Source organism: Bos indicus, chromosome 13 (assembly GCF_029378745.1).
Source record: "Bos indicus isolate NIAB-ARS_2022 breed Sahiwal x Tharparkar chromosome 13, NIAB-ARS_B.indTharparkar_mat_pri_1.0, whole genome shotgun sequence".
Taxonomy (NCBI): Eukaryota; Metazoa; Chordata; class Mammalia; order Artiodactyla; family Bovidae; genus Bos; species Bos indicus.
This window is the reverse complement of record NC_091772.1, coordinates 37,579,426-37,601,405: the sequence shown is the minus strand read 5'-3', so window position 1 is coordinate 37,601,405 and position 21,980 is coordinate 37,579,426. Positions and strand designations below refer to the sequence as shown.

Here is a 21,980-nt window from a genome sequence, read left to right as displayed (position 1 = left end):
AAGAATGACCTTGGGTGGCACACCCTCCATCATGCTCCTTTTGCTCCTCCCTTGGCAGTTCTTTGATTCTGTTTACACACAATGGATTTGTGAACCACTCTGGTTTTGGAGAAGGAAATGGCAACCCACTCCAGTATTCTTGCCTGGAGAATTCTACGGACAGAAGAGCCTGGCAGGCTACAGTCCCTGGGGTCACAAAGAGTTGGGCATGACTCCTGTTCTCTGGGAGGGCTTTCCCCTGTCATTTCTCCGAGGTGTCCTTACAAACTGACATCCATTAAGCAGTCCTTTATATGAGGGGGCCTGCTCTGCTTTTTCAAGGGGAATGGAAAGCAGAAAATTGTTTTGTCTTACCTGTTTTCTCTCAGGCAATTAGCTCTTTATTGCTGACTGGGACACACTTGCCGTAGAAAAGATGGGAAACACAATATTTTCAGTACAGATAATGGGAAACCAATTGGATAATCTCTAGCAATTGGACTGTTATTCAGAAGTGAATCTCTTTGTCCAGCTGCTTCAGTCATTTCCTCTACTCCACTCACAAGGGTTTGAAGCTACTGGAAATGGTAGGAATTCATTTCCTCTCATTTTTCTAAATTCCTTTGACTTGGACTGAAGAGCACAAGCTTGCTTATGGATGAAGATGTGATCACAAACACGTCAATGGACATCATAAAAGCAAAATGGCTAAACCAGTTTCAAAATACTCCAAGAGAGTTTCAGAGTGGGTTGTTTTTTTTTTAAACCTTTCTTAGGTTTATCCATGAATCATGATCTTAGGAAAACCCATAGCCAGATAGACATACTTATTTTAACCATTTGTTTGTGTCATCATGAAGGAGCACAGAGAACCTCCTTCAACTAAGCATTGAATACAGCTCACTCTGGAGCAGTGGTTTCCAGAGTGAGGAAACCGCTCAGATCTGTCTACCTTCTAGATAGATTTTTATATCTTAACAGGGAATTATTTTAAGAACTCTACCTTTCTGAAATACATGAAAATGTGATCAAGGCAGAATCAACAGAGCTTGGATTTTGCATTTCTGAATTGGTGATTAAGGTTCTTACCTGTGGGTCTACAGTCCAACTTGATCTGTCTCATAGCTTTTAGTTTCTTAAAATTAAAAAGATGGAGAAGGTAATGGTAACCCACTCCAGTACTCTTGCCTGGAAAATCCCATGGACAGAGGAGCCTGGTAGGCTGCAGTCCATTGGGTCGATGAGTCCGACACGACTGAGGGGCTTCACTTTCACTTTTCACTTTCATGCACTGGAGAAGGAAATGGCAACCCACTCCAGTGTTCTTCACTTTCACTTTTCACTTTAATGCATTGGAGAAGGAAATGGCAACCCACTCCAGTGTTCTTGCCTGGAGAATCCCAGAGCCTGGTGGGCTGCTGTCTATGGGGTCGCACAGAGTCGGACACGACTGAAGTGACTTAGCAGCAGCAGCAGCAAAATTAAAAATAAGTGCCCAACTCAGATGTCCCTCTTGCCATGTCAAACAGAGGCTATTTCTGGGTAACTCCGCCTAGTAACTCACAGAACTGGCTTGGCTCTGAGATATTGCCTCGTTGGCCTTGAGATTTTAGATTGGTTCTTATCCATTCTGAGTCAAATGTGACTCCCTGCTTAAAAATACACCATCCATCCCAGATACAGCAGTGTCCGGTTGAGTTAAAATTCATACCACCATTTTTATTTCATAATCTCATGTATGTGCCATGAATTTCAATACTCTTTCATAAAAAATAGGTTAGAGATGGAAAAACTGAAGAAACTCATATTTCATTGGTATTTCTAGGTGGTTTTAGCAAGAAATAATTATAGGGAATTATATACAAATATAATTATATCTTGATACTCTGGTAAAAGTGAATGAGTAGGACACATTGACTACATGGGTCTTTGCTTGACCTCTGACCCTTTTTCTCTGGTATCTGTCACTTCTCTATTTCCTCTGCTGGCTCCCAGTCATCTTCCAGATTTCTAACTTTCATTAATAGAATGCCCCGGGCTCAGTCCCACACAAATTATCTTCTCTATTTGCACTCATTTCTCAGATAATTTCAACTTGTCTCATGGCATTGAACGCTATTAGTAGATGGTGGCTCCCAAATTATGTCATCAACTCCAACCTCAATCCTAAACTTTTAAATGTACTTGCTTATTTTACTTGGATGCTCCAAGCAACTCTCAGATGTTAACATGCTTAAAACTTGTCTCTTGATTCCCTACCCACTCCCAATCAATGTGCTTTTCCTCCCATCTGTCCATCTACATAAAAGTCTATCTACTCTGTGCCCGAGTAACTCAGGCCAACTGCCTTAGTTACCCTGGCGTTCTCTGTTCCTCTCCCATTCCTGATCTAATCCATCAACAAAGTGAAGTTGCTCAGTCGTGTTTGACTCTTTTTGCGATCCCATGGACTGTAGCCTACCAGGTTCCTCAGTGCATGGAATTTTCCAGGCAAGAGTACTGGAGTGGGTTGCCATTTCCTTCTCCAATGAATCAGCAAATATGAAGACTCTACCTTCACGAAACATCCCTACATCAGACTTGTTTCTTACCACCTTGACCAGCTTCTACCCTGGTTTAAGCTGCCATCCTCTCCCCACCATCATTCTTGAAAGATGACATCACCTTGCACTGATCTCCTAATTTCCATTGTGCAGCCCCATGCCTACCTCATAGTCTATCATTCATCCCAAAGTAGAGCAATCCCATCTCATTCATTCAGTCAGTCGATTCAGTCCTTATCCTGACCTATAATGTCTTATGTGATCTTGCTTCCTTGCTGACTTCATTTCTTTTCCTGTTCTCCTCGGCACACATCTTCCCAGTCTTACTGGCATCCTTGTTGTTCACAGAACACATCAAACACGCCCTGGATGGGAGGCAGGTCAGGGGAAATTCACCTTAAAAACACTGAAGATTTTGGTGGGAAGTCCTAAAAGTTTGCCAGCTCGCCTTCTGAGAGTTATCATCTTGTGAATTACTAAGATGATACAAAAGCACTTTCTTCTTTCCATGTTGCTTTTCTCTGCCTTAGAACCTCTTAGAAAGAAAGTTACGCCTCCCCAGAAGTCTACCAGAATGGTGTCTTCCAGTGTTCTTCTTTCTCTTTTGGCCGTGAGGCAGTGTCAGCATAAGTGATCATTTAAAATAAGCTCACAACATCTAGAAAAAGCCTGACTTACTCCTTAGCAGCTTTCCCTGTGCCTTTCTGAATCCATAGTAAACACAGCTCCCCTGTTCCCCACAAAGAGTTAATTATAGCTCTCTCAGCAGCTCTTTGCGGCAGGAAGCCAGGTACATCTGCAGCGCCCAGAGGAGACACAGAAAGTGCTCCCTGCTGAATCGTGAAGCCAGCAGATTAGGGCAGATTCAGTTTCCCTTGGGTTAGAACATCACTAAAGGTGGCTCTCTTTTGCTTCCTCCCCCAACACATTGTTCCTTCTCCAGATGCTCTCATCACTCTCAAAAATGTGCACCCCATGAAGGTTTATACTTGCTGAGCCTATCTCTTAACGAGGGGTCTAGAAAATGAATTTGGTCACTAGTTGGGAAGCTAAGTCAGTATCTGCTCCATGTGGGTTTCTCAGGCTCACCCTTTGGGCTCCAAGTGTGGTCAAAGTTGCATGTCTACAGATTTACTTTTCCCTCTGAGCTCATGCAGTCCTGGGAGGAGGGCAGTGAGGGAAGCTGGGCTGCCTAGAGAAAGCTGCCAACCCTAGAGGCATGCCAACATTGCCAGAAAGGCAAGGCTTAGGGCAGAATGTTGGTCCCCATGGTCTCCAGACCCTGGTGTCACTCTCATGACTATGTGATATATCTCATGGTAAAAGGGACTTTGGGGATGGAATTAAGGTGACTAATCTGCTAAAATGTAGAGAGGGGGATTATGTTAGGTTATCTGGGTGGGTCCAATGGAGTCCCAGAAGCCTGAAGCAGAAGAGAAGCAGAGGGATGTGAAGACAAGAAGGATCAGATGTGTGTTGTTGATCTGAGAATGAAGGAGTCACGGGAGAAGACACTGCAACCCCGTTCTCAGAAACATCTTTTATACACTCAACTCCCCGCCTCAGAGTCTGTTTCCACAGAATGCAAGCTAAAGCCCGATCTTTGTTTACTCTTTTGTAGAGAAATCCCGCCGTAGGGACAGAGCTCTGAAGTAGGTAACATGTAAACTATGCATGGTCAAAATGAACTTCGGACATTTCTTAGGAAAGTTAGAAATCAATATACTGCGTCTCAATGCATCACAAATGTGTGGAATTTCCTTCCACAAGGAACCCAATCCTGTCTCATTGTTCACACAGCAGATGAACAAGCTAGCTTGTACTTAGGAAATATTTTGCGTCAGAAGTATTATCTTTATCATTATCTTTTAATTTATTTTTAACTGAGGATAATTGCTTTACAATGTTGTGTTGGTTTCTGCCATACAACAACAGGAACCAGCCATAGATATACATGTGTTTCTCTCCCTCTTGAACCTGCATCCCATCTCCTATCCCTTTCCACCTCCTAGGTTGTTGCAGAGCATCACATTGAGCTTCCTGTGTTATGTGGCAACTTTCCATTAGCTATCTCTTTTACATATGGTAACGTACATGTTTCCATGTTACTATCTCAATTTGTCCCACCCTCTCCTGCCCCTGCTGTGTCCATAAGTCTGTTCTCTATGTCTGAGGCTCTATTCCTGTCCTGCAAATAGGTTCATCAGTATCATTTTTCTAGATTCCATATATATGTATTAATATACAACATTTGTTTTTCTCTTTCTGACTTAAGAAGTATTATCTATAAATGCTAAAGGCTCTCACCCAGAAAGGTGAATCGCTCCCACTATGACCTGGGAGGGAAGGATGTGGGCTGCATCCTCAGATGACTCTGCTTATTCTGGCCCCTGGAGGGCACACATGGGTTAAGCAGACTCCTGAGCAGAAGTGCCCACTTTGTTGTTATTTCCCTTCCTTTTTCACATTTCCATTTATAACTCAAGCGTTGAATTCACATAAATCACATAAGCTGATGATATATCTTCATAGTTTCCCATTACACTACTTTTGATTGAGGGAATCCAATTACTCGTGAGTGAGAACGAGTTCTTAAAGAATCACAAGTTCATAAGCAGTATCAATCCTCATTTAGCTTGCTATCTAAATCATCTCTGGTATTGAGAGGCGTCATCAGTTTTATGATTTCTTCCCCATCAATCATGACTGTGTGACCCCAGAGAAGTCACCCTCTTAGGTTTATTTTATCTCAATGATATTTTAAAGCTGGAAGGCAGAGTGTTGAATCAATGTTTCCTATGGAATCTTCCTGTTCTACAATTCTCTTTGTGCAGAGGACCAGGGAAATTATGAAATCTAAGTCAGTGACACAGCAGCACCATGCAGTGTGGGGACCCCTCACAAACCACGGGATGGTCAGTACGTCATGAGCCTCCCTAAGCCCCTGTTTCCTCGCCTGTAGACTCAGGATCCAATGCCACTTAATGCACAGGAGATCTCTGAGGATTAATGAGATGATGCCTGCTAATCCTTAGCATGGGTTGGACAGCAGGATTTGTAGCGAGAGATCATCAGCCACTGCCGACAGCTTCTTCCATGAAGCATCTCCATTTCTACCTCTGCTTGGGGACTCTCTCCCGCATTCTGAGGCTCATGCACAGGATGTACCAGGGGTTTAACATTCAGATCAGCTCAGAAACAGACAGCTCGGAAACAAGAGACACCAGAAAGGGCAACTGTCTTTCTGGTGGGACAGCTCTGAAGCGTGCCCGTGAAACCAAGGCTCAGCTGTCTAAATGCAGACCTGCTGTAAATCTCAGCCTCTGCTTACTTTTGTCACTTCCCGCCATCAATTTACTCTTCCTCTTGTGCATCTGAGGATCAACCTCCCAAATAAGTGACCCTCTTCCAGGTCCTTGTCCCAGGGTTTGCTTTTTGCAGGAACCCAAACTAAGACAGCAGCCTTCAACAGACACGAACCAATCTTAACAACCATTATGAAATTAAACTGAGAGGAGGCCCTGGAGAGACTCCCCTCTGGGCTCTTCTTCCTCAGCCATCTGAGTCCTACAGAAGTGTCATGAGCAGGATCTTGAAGGACTGTGTAAAGACCGTGTAAAGTGCTTTCTCCCCACTTACGTCCACAAGGTCGCTGGCTGGCTGGTTGGGTGTGGAGAGGTATAAGCCCAAATGCCTTCCTACTAGATGTTGCTGTAGTGGTTCCCTTGCATTTTTGGTTCATTTTTTGTAAAGGAGCTTTGCTTTCGAACCCTGAGACCCACATTCTAAAAGTGTGTGTTTGCTACTTCAGGGTTCTCGAGGAGAGGAAACGTGCATAGAAGCAGGGAGGAAAAACCCGAGGAAAAAGGAAGAAACGATGCGAAGTTTTTCTGTGCACTCCTTGAGAAGTGATTTGCCTCTTCAAAGTGGTCAATGTGGTTCCTTTTTTCATGATAGAAAATTGAGCCGATAACAGAGCAAGAAAGGTCCAGGTCACTGAAGGGGTCACATGGTTCAAGTGTTATTGAGACAATCCTTGAGGGGGGGGTTTGGGGCTGGGTCTCATCCAATTTTCACCAATAATTAAAAAATGTGTTTTCTGGGCCTCGTCTCACCTTCTCTATCTTCCTCTGGCATCACCTTCACTTTGTTTCAATTCCCCATGTCCCCAGTTTACTATTCTGTTTGCAGTAGACATGCCAGAGGCACCCATGAATCCTGTTATCCTGCTCAGGAGTGTCTCTTGGGAATTCCAGCTAATCTGTGTCTCCGAGGCCTCAAGAGTTAAAGGAATTTCAAACCTCACCACTGGCTAACTCTCTACTTGCATGACTTTATCAATGGACCATGGGCTTCCCTGGTAGCTCAGCTGGTAAAGAATTCACCTGTAATACAGGAAACCCCGGGTTGATTCCTGGAGGAGGGATAGGCTACCACTCCAGTATTCCTGGGCTTCTCTGGTGGCTCAGATGGTGAAGAATCTGCCTGCCATGCAGGAGACTTGGGTTTTATCCCTGGGTTGGGAATATCCCCTGGAGAAGACATGGCAACCCACTCCAGTATTCTTGCCTGGAGAATCACCAGAAACAGAGGAGCCTGGCGAGCTAGAGTCCATAGGGTGGCAAAGAGTCGGACACAATCATATCCGTGGACCCCAGAGCTCTTATAATCATGCATCCTGGATGGTCCTTTCCTTGTAAGAATCTCAATTCCAAATAGGTTGCTCCCTTGCTGACCAAGAGACCTAAATCCAGGGTGGAAAAGATGGGGCCAATATTGGGGACCTGAGTCAGTTTTTGGCTTTCAAACTCGTGTGTGACTCAAGCGCACACCCACCTCTTTGTTACCTTTATTTCAAGAAGGAATAACAACTGTTGGTCCAACTCATGTTCCAAGGTAATGAGAAGATGAAGAGAAGCAGCCATGAAGGCCCTCTGGAATAAAAGCATGAAAGCAATTCAAAATACTATTGTACTTGCTGTACTATTTATAATAAACTCACTGTGTCTGTGTTTCTAAATAAGTAAAATGATTAAATCTATCAGCTTTAATTCTTTCCCTCGAGAAGACATTCAGAAGAGAAACCAAGGAATTCCTATCCATTTCTTAGAGCAGGATCTCAGCACCACAAATCTCACCAATTTAGAGTCAAGTATGAAGATAAATGGGAAAGACTAGAGATCTCTTCAAGAAAATTAGAGATACCAAGGAAACATTTCATGCAAAGATGGGCTCGATAAAGAACAGAAATGGTATGGACCTAACAGAAGCAGAAGATATTAAGAAGACGTGGCAAGAATACACAGAAGAACTGTACAAAAAAGATCTTCGTGACCCAGATAATCACGATGGTGTGATCACTCACCTAGAGCCAGACATCCTGGAATGTGAAGTCAAGTGGGCCTTAGAAAGCATCACTAAGAACAAAGCTAGTGGAGGTGATGGAATTCCAGTTGAGCTATTTCAAATCCTGGAAGATGATGCTGTGAAAGTGCTGCAGTCAATATGCCAGCAAATTTGGAAAACTCAGCAGTTGCCACAGGACTGGAAAAGGTCAGTTTTCATTCTAATCCCAAAGAAAGGCAATGCCAAAGAATGCTCAAACTACCACACAATTGCATTCATCTCACATGCTAGTCAAGTAATACTCAAAATTCTCTAAGCCAGGCTTCAGCAATATATGAACCATGAACTTCCAGATGTTCAAGCTGGTTTTAGAAAAGGCAGAGAAACCAGAGATCAAATTGCCAACATCCACTGGATCATGGAAAAAGCAAGACAGTTCCACAAAAACATCTATTTCTGCTTTATTGACTATGCCAAAGCCTTTGACTGTGTGAATCACAATAAACTGTGGGAAATTCTGAAAGAGATGGGAATACCAGACCACCTGACCTGTCTCTTGAGAAACCTATATGCAGGTCAGGAAGCAACAGTTAGAACTGGACATGGAACAACAGACTGGTTCCAAAGAGGAAAAGGAGTACGTCAAGGCTGTATATTGTCACCCTGCTTATTTAACTTATATGCAGAGTACATCATGAGAAACGCTGGGCTGGAAGAAACACAAGCTGGAATCAAGATTGCCGGGAGAAATATAATTACCTCAGATATGCTGATGATACCACCCTTACAGCAGAAAGTGAAGAGGAACTAAAAAGTCTCTTGATGAAAGTGAAAGAGGAGAGTGAAAAATTTGGCTTAAAGCTCAACATTCAGAAAACAAAGATCATGGCATCTTGTCCCATCACTTCATGGGAAATAGATGGGGAAACAGTGGAAACAGTGTCAGACTTTATTTTTTTTGGCTCCAAAATCACTGCAGATGGTGATTTCAGCCATGAAATTAAAAGACACTTACTCCTTGGAAGAAAAGTTATAACCAACCTAGATAACGTATTAAAAAGCAGAGACATTACTTAGCCAACAAATGTCCATCTAGTCAAGGCTATGGTTTTCCTGTGGTCATGTAAGGATGTGAGAGTTGGACTGTGAAGAAAGCTGAGTGCTGAAGAATTGATGCTTTTGAACTGTGATGTTGGAGAAGACTCTTGAGAGTCCCTTGGACTGCAAGGAGATCCGACCAGTCCATTCTAAAGGAGATCAGTCCTGGGTGTTCTTTGGAAGGAATGATGCTAAAGCTGAAACTCCAATACTTTGGCCACCTCATGTGAAGAGTTGACTCATTGGAAAAGACTCGGATGCTGGGAGGGACTGGGGACAGGAGAAGAAGGGGATGACAGAGGATGAGATGGCTGGATGGCATCACAGACTCAATGGACGTGAGTCTGAGTGAACTTCGGGAGTTGGTGATGGACAGGGAGGCCTGGCGTGCTGCAGTTCATCGGGTCGCAAAGAGTCCGAGATAACTGAACAACTGAAATGAACTGAACTGATGAAGATAAAAAACAACCTATTAAAAAAAGAAATGTACAAAATGGAAACAATTTTTCTAGGGTATAAAAATCAACCAACCAAATAAATCAACCTATTGTTAAAAATTCTTTTTAAAAGGCACTAACAAGATGGATTTTTTGTTTTCACCAGCCCCGTGGGCTGGGATGTTCTCAGGTGTCCCTGTGACATAAGGACAGAACATACCCACTGGGGGAAGGCTTCGTCAAAACCAAAATGAAAAGTGAGGGAAGGCATTTTTCTCCACGACATTTTCAATTTGAAAGTAGATTTTCCAGAAGATAATTGTGTTTTATTCTTCTCTTCTCCAACTTTTAATCTACGTACTGTCAGTCTTCTCTATCCGCCCTTGCAGAACCCACGGATATGGATGGCCAGCTTCTTGATGCCGCTTACATAAAGGGTTTGAGCATCTGGAATTTGGTATCTGCGGGGGTCCAGGGACCAGTTCCTTATGGAAACTGAGGGATGGCTGTGATCAAATAGTTATATTAATTAAAGGAAAGACATGAAACATACTGGTGGGTTGTCATTATCATTACAAATTACTGTGAGTGATGCCAGGTGTTTGAAAATGCTTGGAAGCTAAGAGCTTAGTGATTATGACAAAATTTCATGTAACTCGTGGAGGAAGAGGGTAGATGAATTTCTCTGCTTGTTTGAATTGCTGAAGGACCCAAATGGCACTTGCAAGCCATTTCCAGCTTCTGTCAACCACCTGAGTTTCAGTTACCATAATGACTCTATTAAAAAAGCATTATCAATTATGGTATTATGAAGTCCCACAAACAAAGAAAGCCTGATTCACTCATTATTCAGATTTTTACAAACAGATCACACCAGACATGTCCAGTTAGTTTTAAAGAATAGACAAAGTTCTCTTTTTTTTTTCAGGTTGCATGGTCTGTGAGATTTTTGAAGTACTATCCAGTGAAACTAATTTTTGTAGGTTTTTGGAGTGCCCTAAAAACTCACACATATGCTCCGAATAGATCCTTAAAGAACAAAACTGACTCACTATGGGGTCATGTGCTGACACCTGTGGTTATAAGACTTGTCAAAACTCTTGGATGTGGAACAAGCTAGGAAGAAGCAGCTCCAATGTAAAGAATGCAGAGGAAACATGTAATATTCTTTGAGACCAGGGGAAATAAGAAAAGGTTTCAGTGGACTGATAGGAGTTTCTGACTTGAAACAGGTTTAAAGAGAACCCCAAGAGATAATTGGATGGTCTAGTATCATTGCTGAGAAAAGGAAATAAATGCTTAAAATTCTTAAATCAAATATAACTTTCTCAACAAATGACATTCAGGTTATTATTATTTTTTTTTTTTTGGTAAATTATCTGGCTTCCATATGACTAGTGGGAGTTTCTCATTGAGTAACTGAGTCTTTAAATTTTTGAACATATTTCATTTCAATGCTCTCTATGTCAGATGAGCAGATGTGAAGGACTGTGAAACAAATGTTTTAAATAAATGTATTTCCCAGCGGCTTTTCAAGCACTTGTTGAATGTATGGGGTTTGATATGTAGACTGTGGACCACAGTTTAGTTTGACTTTAGGATTTGTTGATGCTGCTCTTAGCTGAAGTTTGACTAATGTCACAGAGGCTTTGAACGTGGATTAATTGTTCTTGACCTTGATGCTGAGAAGGAATTTTCAGTTTTCTTATTTCATTCTAGCTTTGGGTTTATTTATTACATTTTCAAATTATTTTAGCTTTTCGTACTTTCCAAACACATTGTTCTTGCTTCAGTGGTTGCACTGTGACTTTGAATATGAGCAGGAACACAGAGTGACTTTGGAAATTAAAAGCTGGCTGTTCATGGGATTCTCAGTGACAATACTTGAAAATGATGAAATGAAGTGGTTTCTTTCATCCACAATTAAGAATGTATTTAAAGGAGGCCCGGGAAAGACAGCAATATTTCTGTTTCCACTTTAGAATAATAATGAAAACATAAGATGAGAAGAACAACATTATTTCATGGATTAAAACCCTGAAGAAAAAATATTAACCATCCATCTATTCATCTGACAGTCATTTATCAAGCATCTACTGTGTACTCAGAATGGTACTATAGAAAGATACCTAGAAATAAAGACACAATTTTTGCTTTTTAGCATCTAAATGATGTTACACAGCATTATGCTAATCCTCTTAGCAGAAAGAAGCGGAAAGACAAGGGAGCACCTTTAAAACAGTCCTGCATCCGAATATTTGTCTTAGCTACTTCCCTCCATATTGATGAACAAAGGTAAGCATACTGAAAGTAGCACTGTGTTTGTGTGGGCAAAAGCCCATGTTATCCCTTTCTAGTCTTTTTCTTCTTTTCCTTTAACAAAAAATTTAGTAGTGAAATGAAGGACAAACATCCTTGAAATTTCTGATCAGAAGTTTGGTCCTCTATCTTTGTCTTCTTTATTTCTTGGGTTGATAGGAGAGCTTGGTGGTTTCTTTCGCTAAAAATCTACTTAGGTAGATTGAGCCCTGAGAGCCTGTAGAAGCTAAAACCATCCTGGGAATATGTGCATGGCTCCTCGGACTCTGTATTTGCCTTAACAAGCCTGAGAATAGCAAGTGAGGGTGGCCAGGAAATATTGCAGAGACGGGGTAAGAAGCAAGCTGGGGCAGCAAACATGATTCAAGTCGATTGGTCTATGAGATAACATGTTTCAAAGAAGGATGAAATAACTTGGTCTTCTTTTCCCTTTCATTAAGCCCTTTTATTTTACCTGTGCCCTTTTTCATTGAAATATCACCAAGTATTTTAAATAATCAAGCTTTTTTTCTTGGTGAGACTGATTTTTGGTGTAGAAAAGCGATGAAATAGATATTTTGTTCTAGTGTTCAAATAACTATAAAATTTTATTTCATTTATTTATTAATATTTTATGATTCCAACCATAGAATATTTATTCTTGTTTCTAAAACAGTCCTGGTAAGGAACTCAGGCCAGTGCCTTGTTTCTCCTCCATGTGGTAATTTAGGGACCCAAGCTTTCTCCATATTGTGGCTCTGTTATTCTTTATTATTATTATTTACTTATTTTTTAATTGGAATATAGTTGCTAAAACAACTTGCTCTTAAGATCTTGATTCATGAAAAGTAACTTGCAACATCTGTGCAAGAGACAAAAACATCCTTTTCAGCTACCCAGTCCTTCCCCTCTCCTATTCTTCCAGTTTCTTCTCTTTCTGCACCTTGTTTGAATGTGCTTGGGAACCCCCAAACTGAGGTATCCTAACTCAATGTATTTGTCTTTTGTTGAAGTCTATAAGTCCACAGGCCTCACAGCATCCTTATAATACGGTTTTTGTACTCTCCCTGGTCAACGTTTTTTTGTTTAAGAGCAGTCATCCTCATGTTTGGCATCAGCTGATGCCAAAACTAGATGACCCCAAGCATGTCATGCAGAAAAGACTCAGGCCTTAATCTCACATTTGGGAACAAGGCAATCATTACTAGCAGGGTTTTTTTTTTTTTTTTTTTTTTCATTTTGCAAAGAGTTATGAGATTTTATGCTTTATTTCTTTTCCTAAAATGATTGTATTAATGACAGCAGCCCTGACACCTAACCTGTATGAGAAGGCAGATAAAAGATACAGGAGATTTATGATCTTCAATTTCACTGTTATCTTCTCTTGTTCTCTGTGGATAGGGCAGATGGATACCCCCAGCAGGCAGAGGAAAGTGGCTACCAGGACCCTTATAATGGGCAATGGAGAGAGAATGGATGCTCCGTTTGGATAAAATAGATACTACTTTGAGACGAAAGACAAGTGACTGGAATCACCAATGCAGGATTTCCTTCTTTATTCCCCATCCCATCATATTGTCTTCTCTTTCAGAAACATCTCTGTACACTTCAAGAATCAACATTTCAAAGACCGTTTCAAGTAAGTGCAAGAATAAAACAATCTTAATCTAATGGGCTCAAGGTGTCTCTCTGAACCAAACGATGGCTTCTTAGTTTCACTATTTCTTGGTTCTCTTTCCCGATCCAAACCTCTTAAGCATCATTTTCCTTCTTTCCCAGTTTCTTTTATTGTTTCTCTCTGAATGATCTCGGGGCACTGTCTTTAATCATGGAAGAGGAGAGACACATAAGGGACTTTTAAGAATTATATAAATAAAAGTAAATAATTGACCATAAAGGGTAAGACCATGGGGCAGGCATGAAGCATAAGGAAAACCAGTGTCACATGTACCAGGGTGGTCATGGTCCACTGGTACATTCTCTGGGTACACAGGTGAGACAGGCAGGATTCCCTGCCCATGGGCTTCTCAAGGACATCCCCAGACACTGAACTAGTACAGTCAAGGTCAAGGATGTGATGACAGAAAAGAGTTTCTCTCTTAAGTAAGGGTGCCAGCTTCTACAACAGACCCTTTAAGAATGCTTGGCCTAGGATGACAGTACAGACATCTTTAAACCTACTGCAAAAGCAAAGATAAAGTGGATTCTCAAAGCAGTGTTTCCGTTCTAGGGAATGTGGGATCCCCTGGGTTGAGGAGTTCCAGGAAAATTGCCTGTGGCATGTCAGCTGGTGATCGGCTGGGGGAATCTGCTTCATCTGTATTCCTAATTAAAGTCCACATTCAGCGCAGTCACATGTTTCCATGAAAAGCCCCACCAGAATGATTCTAGATTCCACCAGCTCAAAAGGAGTCTCATATGTAAATGTCTAATTCAAACATCTGTCCTCTTTACATCTGTGTCCCCCATGTCCTGGGCAAGAGGGCATGAAGCCTTCAGTGTACAGATAGCAAGCTGCCTGGATGATGACTTTCCCTCTTGGTGAACTGTCTATAAGAAATCAGAACCTCCCAGTTGAATGAGTGGGGAAAGCAGAAGGGGTTAGAGGGGGAGGGTTCAACGATGCCCAAAGTTTCTATTCTGAGAAAACAAGAAGTGGGAACACTGGAGAAGGATGCTTTTGGACAGGGTGATGAGTTTGGTTGTAAGTAAATGGATTTAAATTTCCAGGGAGGGGAAGGGAGTAGAAATTGAGACCTAGAGTCCAAGAGAAGGTAAAGATTGGAGTTCAGAGTGGGAGTCCTAAGCATCAGGAAGACAGGGGGCCTGGGTGACATAGACCAGAAAGTGCCATGATGGGCAGATGGGCAGAGGAGGCCGTGGACTCAGTCATGTGTGGACAGGAGAAGCCAGCTGTCTCCTGCAAGCTGATGGCTTGCTGGCCCTCTCATGTTCCCATTCACCACATGGGGCATGGCAGTCTCCTCAGGGCATGTGGATTCACCAGGAGAAACCTCCCATAAAACGACTCATTAAACTGCTGGTGTCTTCCCATCCATCAGAGGCCAAAACACACCCCCTGGCAACCTGAAGTCCTCACATAACAATGCAAGAGGAAAGGCCAGAAAAGGGGTGGTATCCCTGTTTACTCCCTTCCCTTGGCCTCTTGAGGGTAAAATTATTATGTATAAGACAGAGGAGCAGAGTCCCCAGGACCACTCTGTAAAGGGTCCATGTGGGTGATTGCAACACACCACTGAGTGCCTTTACTCCACAGTCCTGCCCCCAGCCCCACTCTTGCACACTCCTTCCACAGGCTCATCTGTGGCCGCAGACGTTAGAAGGCAGGTTTCTAGGAAGACTCACCCTGGGGTCTCTCTCCAGCTGCTGCTGATGCTGTAGGCTGCGTCTTCTCTTGGCCTTGGCCAGGCCATTGTGATAAAAATGGTACAGGCCTTCAGCAAAGGGGAGCTGCAAAAAGTCAGACAGACACAGGCAAGGTTAGCTTCTGGGGGTGCCCCTGGACAGGGATGTCAGAGCCGGGGTGCATGCTGGGACTCCTGGGATGGGACTCCACATGTGACCCTCTGGTTCTCTGTCACTGTTCTCTTCCCCATCTCCCCACTTTTCTGATGTAATATGTTCACCTCCCTTCTCCCCCAAACCCATTCTTTCTTCCACTATTGTAGTTTTCGTCTATCTTTTCATCTTCTCTTCTCATCCATAGGGACTTCCCTTTATGTCCATCCCCACACCAACTTCTCTAGTCTCTTCTCTTAGCAATCACAAGAAAAGGAAACTGCAGGCCATTAGCCATTAAAATGGATCCCATGTGGACCATCCCCAGGTCCCCCCATTTGCCTGTATAAATCTTTGATCCCAAGTCCGTGAACATAATAAAGTAGTTGTTGTTTTATTAATAGATTCACAGACTTGGAGAACAAACTCAAGTTCCCAGAGGGGAAGGATGGGAGGAAAAGAGAGGGAGTTTGGGATGGACATGTACACAGTGCCATATTTAAAATGGATAACCAACAAGGACCTACTATTGTATAACACAGGGAGCTCTGCTCAATGTTATGTGACAGCCTGGGTGGGAGGGAAGTTTGAGGGAGAATGGATACATGTAAATGTATGGCTGAGTCCCTTTGTTGTCCACCTGAAACTACCACAACATTGTTCATTGGCTATCAGTTCAGTGCAGTTCAGTCACTCAGTCGTGTCTGACTCTTTGCGACCCCATGGACTGCAGCACGCCAGGTCTCCCTGTCCATCACCAAATCCCAGAGTTTACTCAAACTCATGTCCATTGAGTCAGTGATGCCATCCAACCATCTCATCCTCTGTTGTCTCCTTCTCCTCCTGCCCTCAATCTTTCTCAGCACCAGGGTCTTTTCAAATGAGTCAGCTCTTCGCATCAGGTGGCCAAAGTGTTGTAGTTTCAGCTTGAACATCAGTCCTTCCAATGAATATTCAGGACTGATTTCCTTTAGGATGGACTGGTTGGATCTCCTCGCAGTCCCAGGGACTCTCAAGAGTCTTCTCCAACACCACAGTTCAAAAGCATCAATTCTTCTGCGCTCAGCTTTCTTTATATTCCAACTCTCACATCCATTCATGACTACTGGAAAAACTATAGCCTTTACTGGAAGGACCTTTGTTGGCATGTCTCTGCTTTTTAATATGTTGTGTAGGTTGGTCATAACTTCTCTTCCAAGAAGTGAGCGTCTTTTAATTTCATGGTTCCAATCACCATCTGCAGTGATTTTGGAGCCCCCAAAAATAAAGTCTGCCACTGTTTCTCCATCTATTTGCCATGAAGTGATGGGACCAGATGCCATGATCTTCGTTTTCTGAATGTTGAGCTTTAAGCCAACTTTCACTCTCCTCTTTCCCTTTCATCAAGAGGCTCTTTAGTTCTTCACTTTCTGCATTAAGGGTGGTGTCATCTGCATATCTGAGGTTATTGATATTTCTCCCGGCAATCTTGATTCCAGCTTGTGCTTCATCCAGCCCAGCATTTCTCCTGATATACACTGCATATAAGTTAAATAAGCAGGGTGACAATATATAGCTTTGACGACCCCTCTTCCTATTTGGAACCAGTCTGTTGTTCCATGTCCAGTTCTAACTGTTGCTTCCTGACCTGCATATAGATTTCTCAAGAGGTAGGTCAGGTGGTCTGGTATTCCTATCTCTTTAAGAATTTTCCAGAGTTTATTGTAATCCACACAGTCAAAGGCTTTGGCATAGTCAATAAAGCAGAAATAGATGTTTCTCTGGAACTCTCTTGCTTTTTCGATGATCCAGCAGGTGTTGGCAATTTGATCTCTGGTTCCTCTGCCTTTTCTAAAACCAGCTTGAACCTCTGGAATTTCATGGTTCATGTATTGTTGAAGCCTGGCTTGGAGAATTTTGAGCATTACTTGACTAGCATGTGAGATGAGTGCAGTTGTGTGGTAATCATTGGCTATAGTCCATTATTAAATAAAAAGTTTAAAAAATAGTTGTTGCTTTATACTAATAAGTTTGGGGTTGGTTTGTTACTCAGCAATGGAATACAGGAACAAATGGGTAGCTGAAAAAAAAAGTTTTATATTCCTTCCATTTTTAGGACTGTGCGTATTTGAAACTCTACAATAGTATTGGCTCTGTCTGTCAGTTGGTGACACCAGCCTGGAGCAGCCCAGATAAGGGCCTTCAAGGGATGTTCCTGGCACTGGAGGAGGGGATCTGAGGCCAAGGAAGCAGATACTGGATGAACTTCAAGGGCATAGCAACTTTGGCTAGGGGTGTGTGAATGAAAATTTTTTAGAACACTGTAGCATTTGTGATTTAGCTTCTGTTCATTAAAACCACCTTCTTCAGGGCAAATTAAACATAAATATTTCATGTGCATCTTTCCAGGCTCAAAGGTTCTTGAATGTTTTCTCTACTTAACCCTGCTGATGCACTCAGGGAAATGTTAAGATTTATCAGAAAGGAAGAGGGAAGATGGAGAAGGGGGAAAAAAAATGTAGGTGTGCTCATCTTTTGCTCTCTAAAGACTTGTGCCTGTGACCACAATCAGGTGGTAAAAACTTGGGAATTTTATTTCCTATTCTGGAAGGCATGAAGAATCTGTGAATTTTTTAACAAGAAAGGAAATTTGGGGTTATCAAGCACCATTGAGCTTTGGACAGACATTGTTCTGGCTCTGTTTTACTGATTTTTTTTTAATTAAATTTGAATAGAGGCAAATGGAAAACTCTTTCTTACAGTAGAATTCCAATTAACAAAAGTAGAAGTCATGAAAGGAAGCTGAATATCACCATTTGGAAGCACCATGAGTAATTATGATGGTAGACACAGACGTGGGGCATGGACTTGTGGACACGCACCGTCAGTGGTAGAGGAGGGTGGGAGGAATTGAGAGAGTAGCACTGACACATATATACACTACCATTGTAAAACAGTGGTTAGTGGGAAGCTGCTGTATAGCACAGGGAGCTCGGCTCAGTTGCTCTGTGATGACCTAGAGGTGTGGGATGGTGGGGTCGGGGAAAGAAGGCTCAAGAGGGAGGGGATATGTGCATACTTATAGCTGATTCATGTTGTTGTACAGCAGAAACTAACACAACATTGTAAAGCAATTACACTCCACTAAAAAAAACACAAATAATTGTGGTTGGCCAGTGTCACCAAAGGATGCTAAAATAGTGGGTCACATCTAATGATAAACAAAGAGAAATAATACCTTTATGGTGGAGAAATCTGGCAGAGACCCCCTCAACCAAGCTATCCAAGTTAATCTCACCACAGATGAAACACATCAAAATCATGTGCCTCCTGATACGATACGCTGAGAAGGAGACATCACTTATATGATTTTCTTGCCAAAAAAGGTAATCTGTGTTCAGTCAGAGGAAGCCCTTAGCTGGCTACTACCCTTCCAAATCTTCAAGTTCATGAAAGTCAAATCAGGACAGTAGAAATTTTCAAAACTGGAGGAGACTAACGATACAGGAAAACAAAATCAATTCCTATCTTGGATTGGGTCCTAAATCAGAAATAAGAACATTAGTGGAACAACTGGAATAATGTGAACCAAACCTGTAGATTAATTATCAGTGTTGTAGCAATGTTTTTCCTGGCTTTGATAATTGTCCTATGGTTTTGTCCACGTTGACTTTGGAAAAGCTGGATAAGGGGTATATGGGAACTTTCTGCTATTTAAAAAGGAGTAATTTTTATTGTGGTAAAATATACATAATATAAAACTTTTCATTTTAAAGTATTCAGTGCACAGTTTAGCGACACTAAGTATCTCTCCACTGTTGTGTAACCCTCACTACTATTGATACCCAGAACTCTTTCCATCCTGCACATTTAACTCTATGTTCATTAAATAACCCCTCATATCTTCTCCCCAAGGTCCTGGCTGCCACCATTCTACTCTCTGTCTCTAAGAATTTCAGTACTCTAGGTATCTCATGTAAGTGGAATCATACAATATTTATCCTTTTGTGACTGACTTATTTCACTCAGCTGAATAGCTTCAAGGTTCATCTGTGTGAAGCATTGCCCGAATTCCTGTCCCCTTTTTCTGGCTGAATAATATTCCATTGCTTGTATGTACCATGTTGTGTCCATCCATTCACCAGCTGATGGACACCTTCCGCCTCTTGGCTATTGTGAATCATGCTGCTGTGAACATGGGTGTACCTGTGTGCAATTTTTTGCAAAATTTTTAAGTCTAAAATGATCCCCAAATTGAAAGTGTTTACAATGTAAAAATATTTTTCTAAAATTACATTTGGATGGCCTTAAGAGGGTCATATGTTTAAAAAGTTCAAGCTGGAGGTCCCATCACTTCCCATTATCACATCCTGAAGTCCTTCCACATGATTATAACCGAGGGCAGTTGAGTGGCACCCTGGCTTGGTCTAACTGCCTCATTTTATAGAAAAAGACACCATGGCTCATGGAGGAGCAGGACTTCCTAGTTGAGGGGGGGAGCTTTTAAAGGAAATCCTCGGTCTCTGGACTGTTCCTCCAGACCCTCCCCACCACACAGCTTTCACTGCAATCTCTTGCTATGTACGTCCCATCCCCTTGGTAACAAGTGCTATGAATTCATGAGATTGAAGGCTGGACTTCCTGACAAAGAGGAGTGTGACTCAAGCACAGCCAAGCTGGTGAGTGACCTCTGCTGTGTCCTGGGGACCCATGACCCCAGATTCTTTGACTAGAAGCACTATCGTGGTTATAGAAGACATGGAGTTACTAATACTTGGTCTCATAGAGAAGACCTGGAGTTACTAATACTTGATCTCATAGAGCTGATATTGGAAACTTGGGCAATATACAGGTAAATTGACTGATCACAGACTAAACAGAAGATTAACCTGCAGGCATTGGCTATTTTTCTGAGCCCTTTTTGCCTCTTGTCTTTGGAGTGTAGACTCCAAATCCACAGGCCTCCGAGCCTCTGAGAAGTGACTGTTTGAGGAGATTATGAGCAAGTTTGAGCCTACGTCAGGCAGGGAAAGACAGATGCCATGCCCATTTCAGTAGTGCAAGGTACCTGCTGTCCACAGAGACCTCAGTACATTCCTCCATTTCTTAAGTAGAATGCTGATCTTCCAAATAGGAATGATATATTAAAAGCAATCTTAAGTCCTCAAAGCTTCACTTGTTTCCCAGTAAGAAACTTCTCATATATCTCAACTCTTGTTTGCATGCTTAGTCGCATCAGTTGTGTTTGACTCTGCAACCCCATGGACTGTAGCCCACCAGGCTCCTCTTTCCAGGGGGATTCTCCAGGCAAGAATACTGGAGTGGGTTGCATGCCCTCATCCAGGGATCTTCCGGACCAATGTTATCTTCATTTAAACACACATACACACACACATACCCTTCTATTCTTCTTTTACACCATCACCTTTGTCTCTTAAGGCAAACTATGCATGGTTCCAGAAGGAAGGAGAAAACAGAAGTGAAAGAAGAATTCACAGCAAATTGTCAGCTTGAAGGTTCAGGCTGGGTGACAGTATAATAACGCTGCTAACTCAGACTTGCAGTTTTTAGAAATTCTCATTATGCCACGGAATGTTATGGATCCCAGCAACGCTTCTCATTGCCTCTCTTCTGTCTCTCTTGCCTCCTTTTCCCATGGATAACCATGGCTCTGAGCTAAAGCTCCTCTTTGAACCCACACGCTCACTTTCCTCAACAGCAAGAACTGGCTCCTGATTGTGAACAGATAAAAAGGCATGCTAAATCCTCCTGGAGCCCACACCTGTCTCCCTTTAGACCAGGGTCCCTTCCCCTTAGGCACCCACTGGGACGCTGGTCTGCGAAAACAGTCTCCACCTCAAATTTTGTGCTTCTGTGCATTTGCTGTTTTAGGAATGACCACTGCTTCTCACAGGCTCTCAAATGGGTCCGGAACTCCCAAACACGGTGATGGTGGGAGGTCTCTGGTCCTGACCCATCACTTTTCCTTTGGCAGGTTTTTCCCTTATGCTGATTTTCATGATGCTTAGTCATGTTTATTTGAGAGTCAAGCTTGGTGGAATATTGGACTTCATTCCACATATAAAGAATTTTATAATTCTATTGGCAAGGGGAGCTCCTGTACGGGGTTCAAGGAGTAAAATCTGGGAAATAAAACATCAAGGATTGAAAACTGGCCCATCTGATAACAGTTCCATTGGGGGGGGGGGAGGAATTCTGCATTTCACAAGGGGGCCTAGTTCTTCATTTTACTGACATTTCCTGAGACCATGGTTAATTTCCCTGGATTGCATGCACTCTCTTAGGGGTGGGGGATTTCACTTTGCAGTAAGGAGGAGGGAGAAAGGGAACTGGGGGGGGCGGGGGCAGGGCCATGGTCCCAGACTCTGCCCTACTGGCACTTACAGGCCAATGAAGAAACACACAGGAAAATTACAATGTTCAATTGACAAAAACATATAATATTATAGAAACAGAGATGGACAGAAATAGGGAGATTGCAACTTTACAGCCACAATTAGGAGAAGGTAAGGAAAAAAAGAGAAAGAGAGAGGAAGGGGTACCCCGAGAACATTTTGGAGAGAGGCAAGCTCAGTTGATATGATTTAGCATTAAAAGGCCTCTCCTTGCCACCAAAGTTTCCCTCTCAACTCCATCCTAAATTTAATTCTTTTTTCATATCAAACACTTGAGTGAAAATCCAATTATCTCTGGGAAGGATGACACCCTAAGCCATGGTCAGCTAAAGGCCTCACTGAAATTTGCTGATGGGATGGAGGGT

General features: G+C 42.4%; 1 protein-coding gene across 1 annotated transcript in view; it reads right to left on the bottom strand.

Moving 5' to 3' along the window:
- Positions 1 to 21,980, bottom strand: part of PCSK2 (proprotein convertase subtilisin/kexin type 2) — a 239,107-nt gene that overhangs the window by 195,129 nt on the left and 21,998 nt on the right. The window contains exon 2 of the mRNA XM_019973253.2: positions 15,068 to 15,172. Coding sequence (XP_019828812.1) covers positions 15,068 to 15,172 — 105 coding nt within the window. The remainder of the gene's footprint in view (positions 1 to 15,067; positions 15,173 to 21,980) is intronic.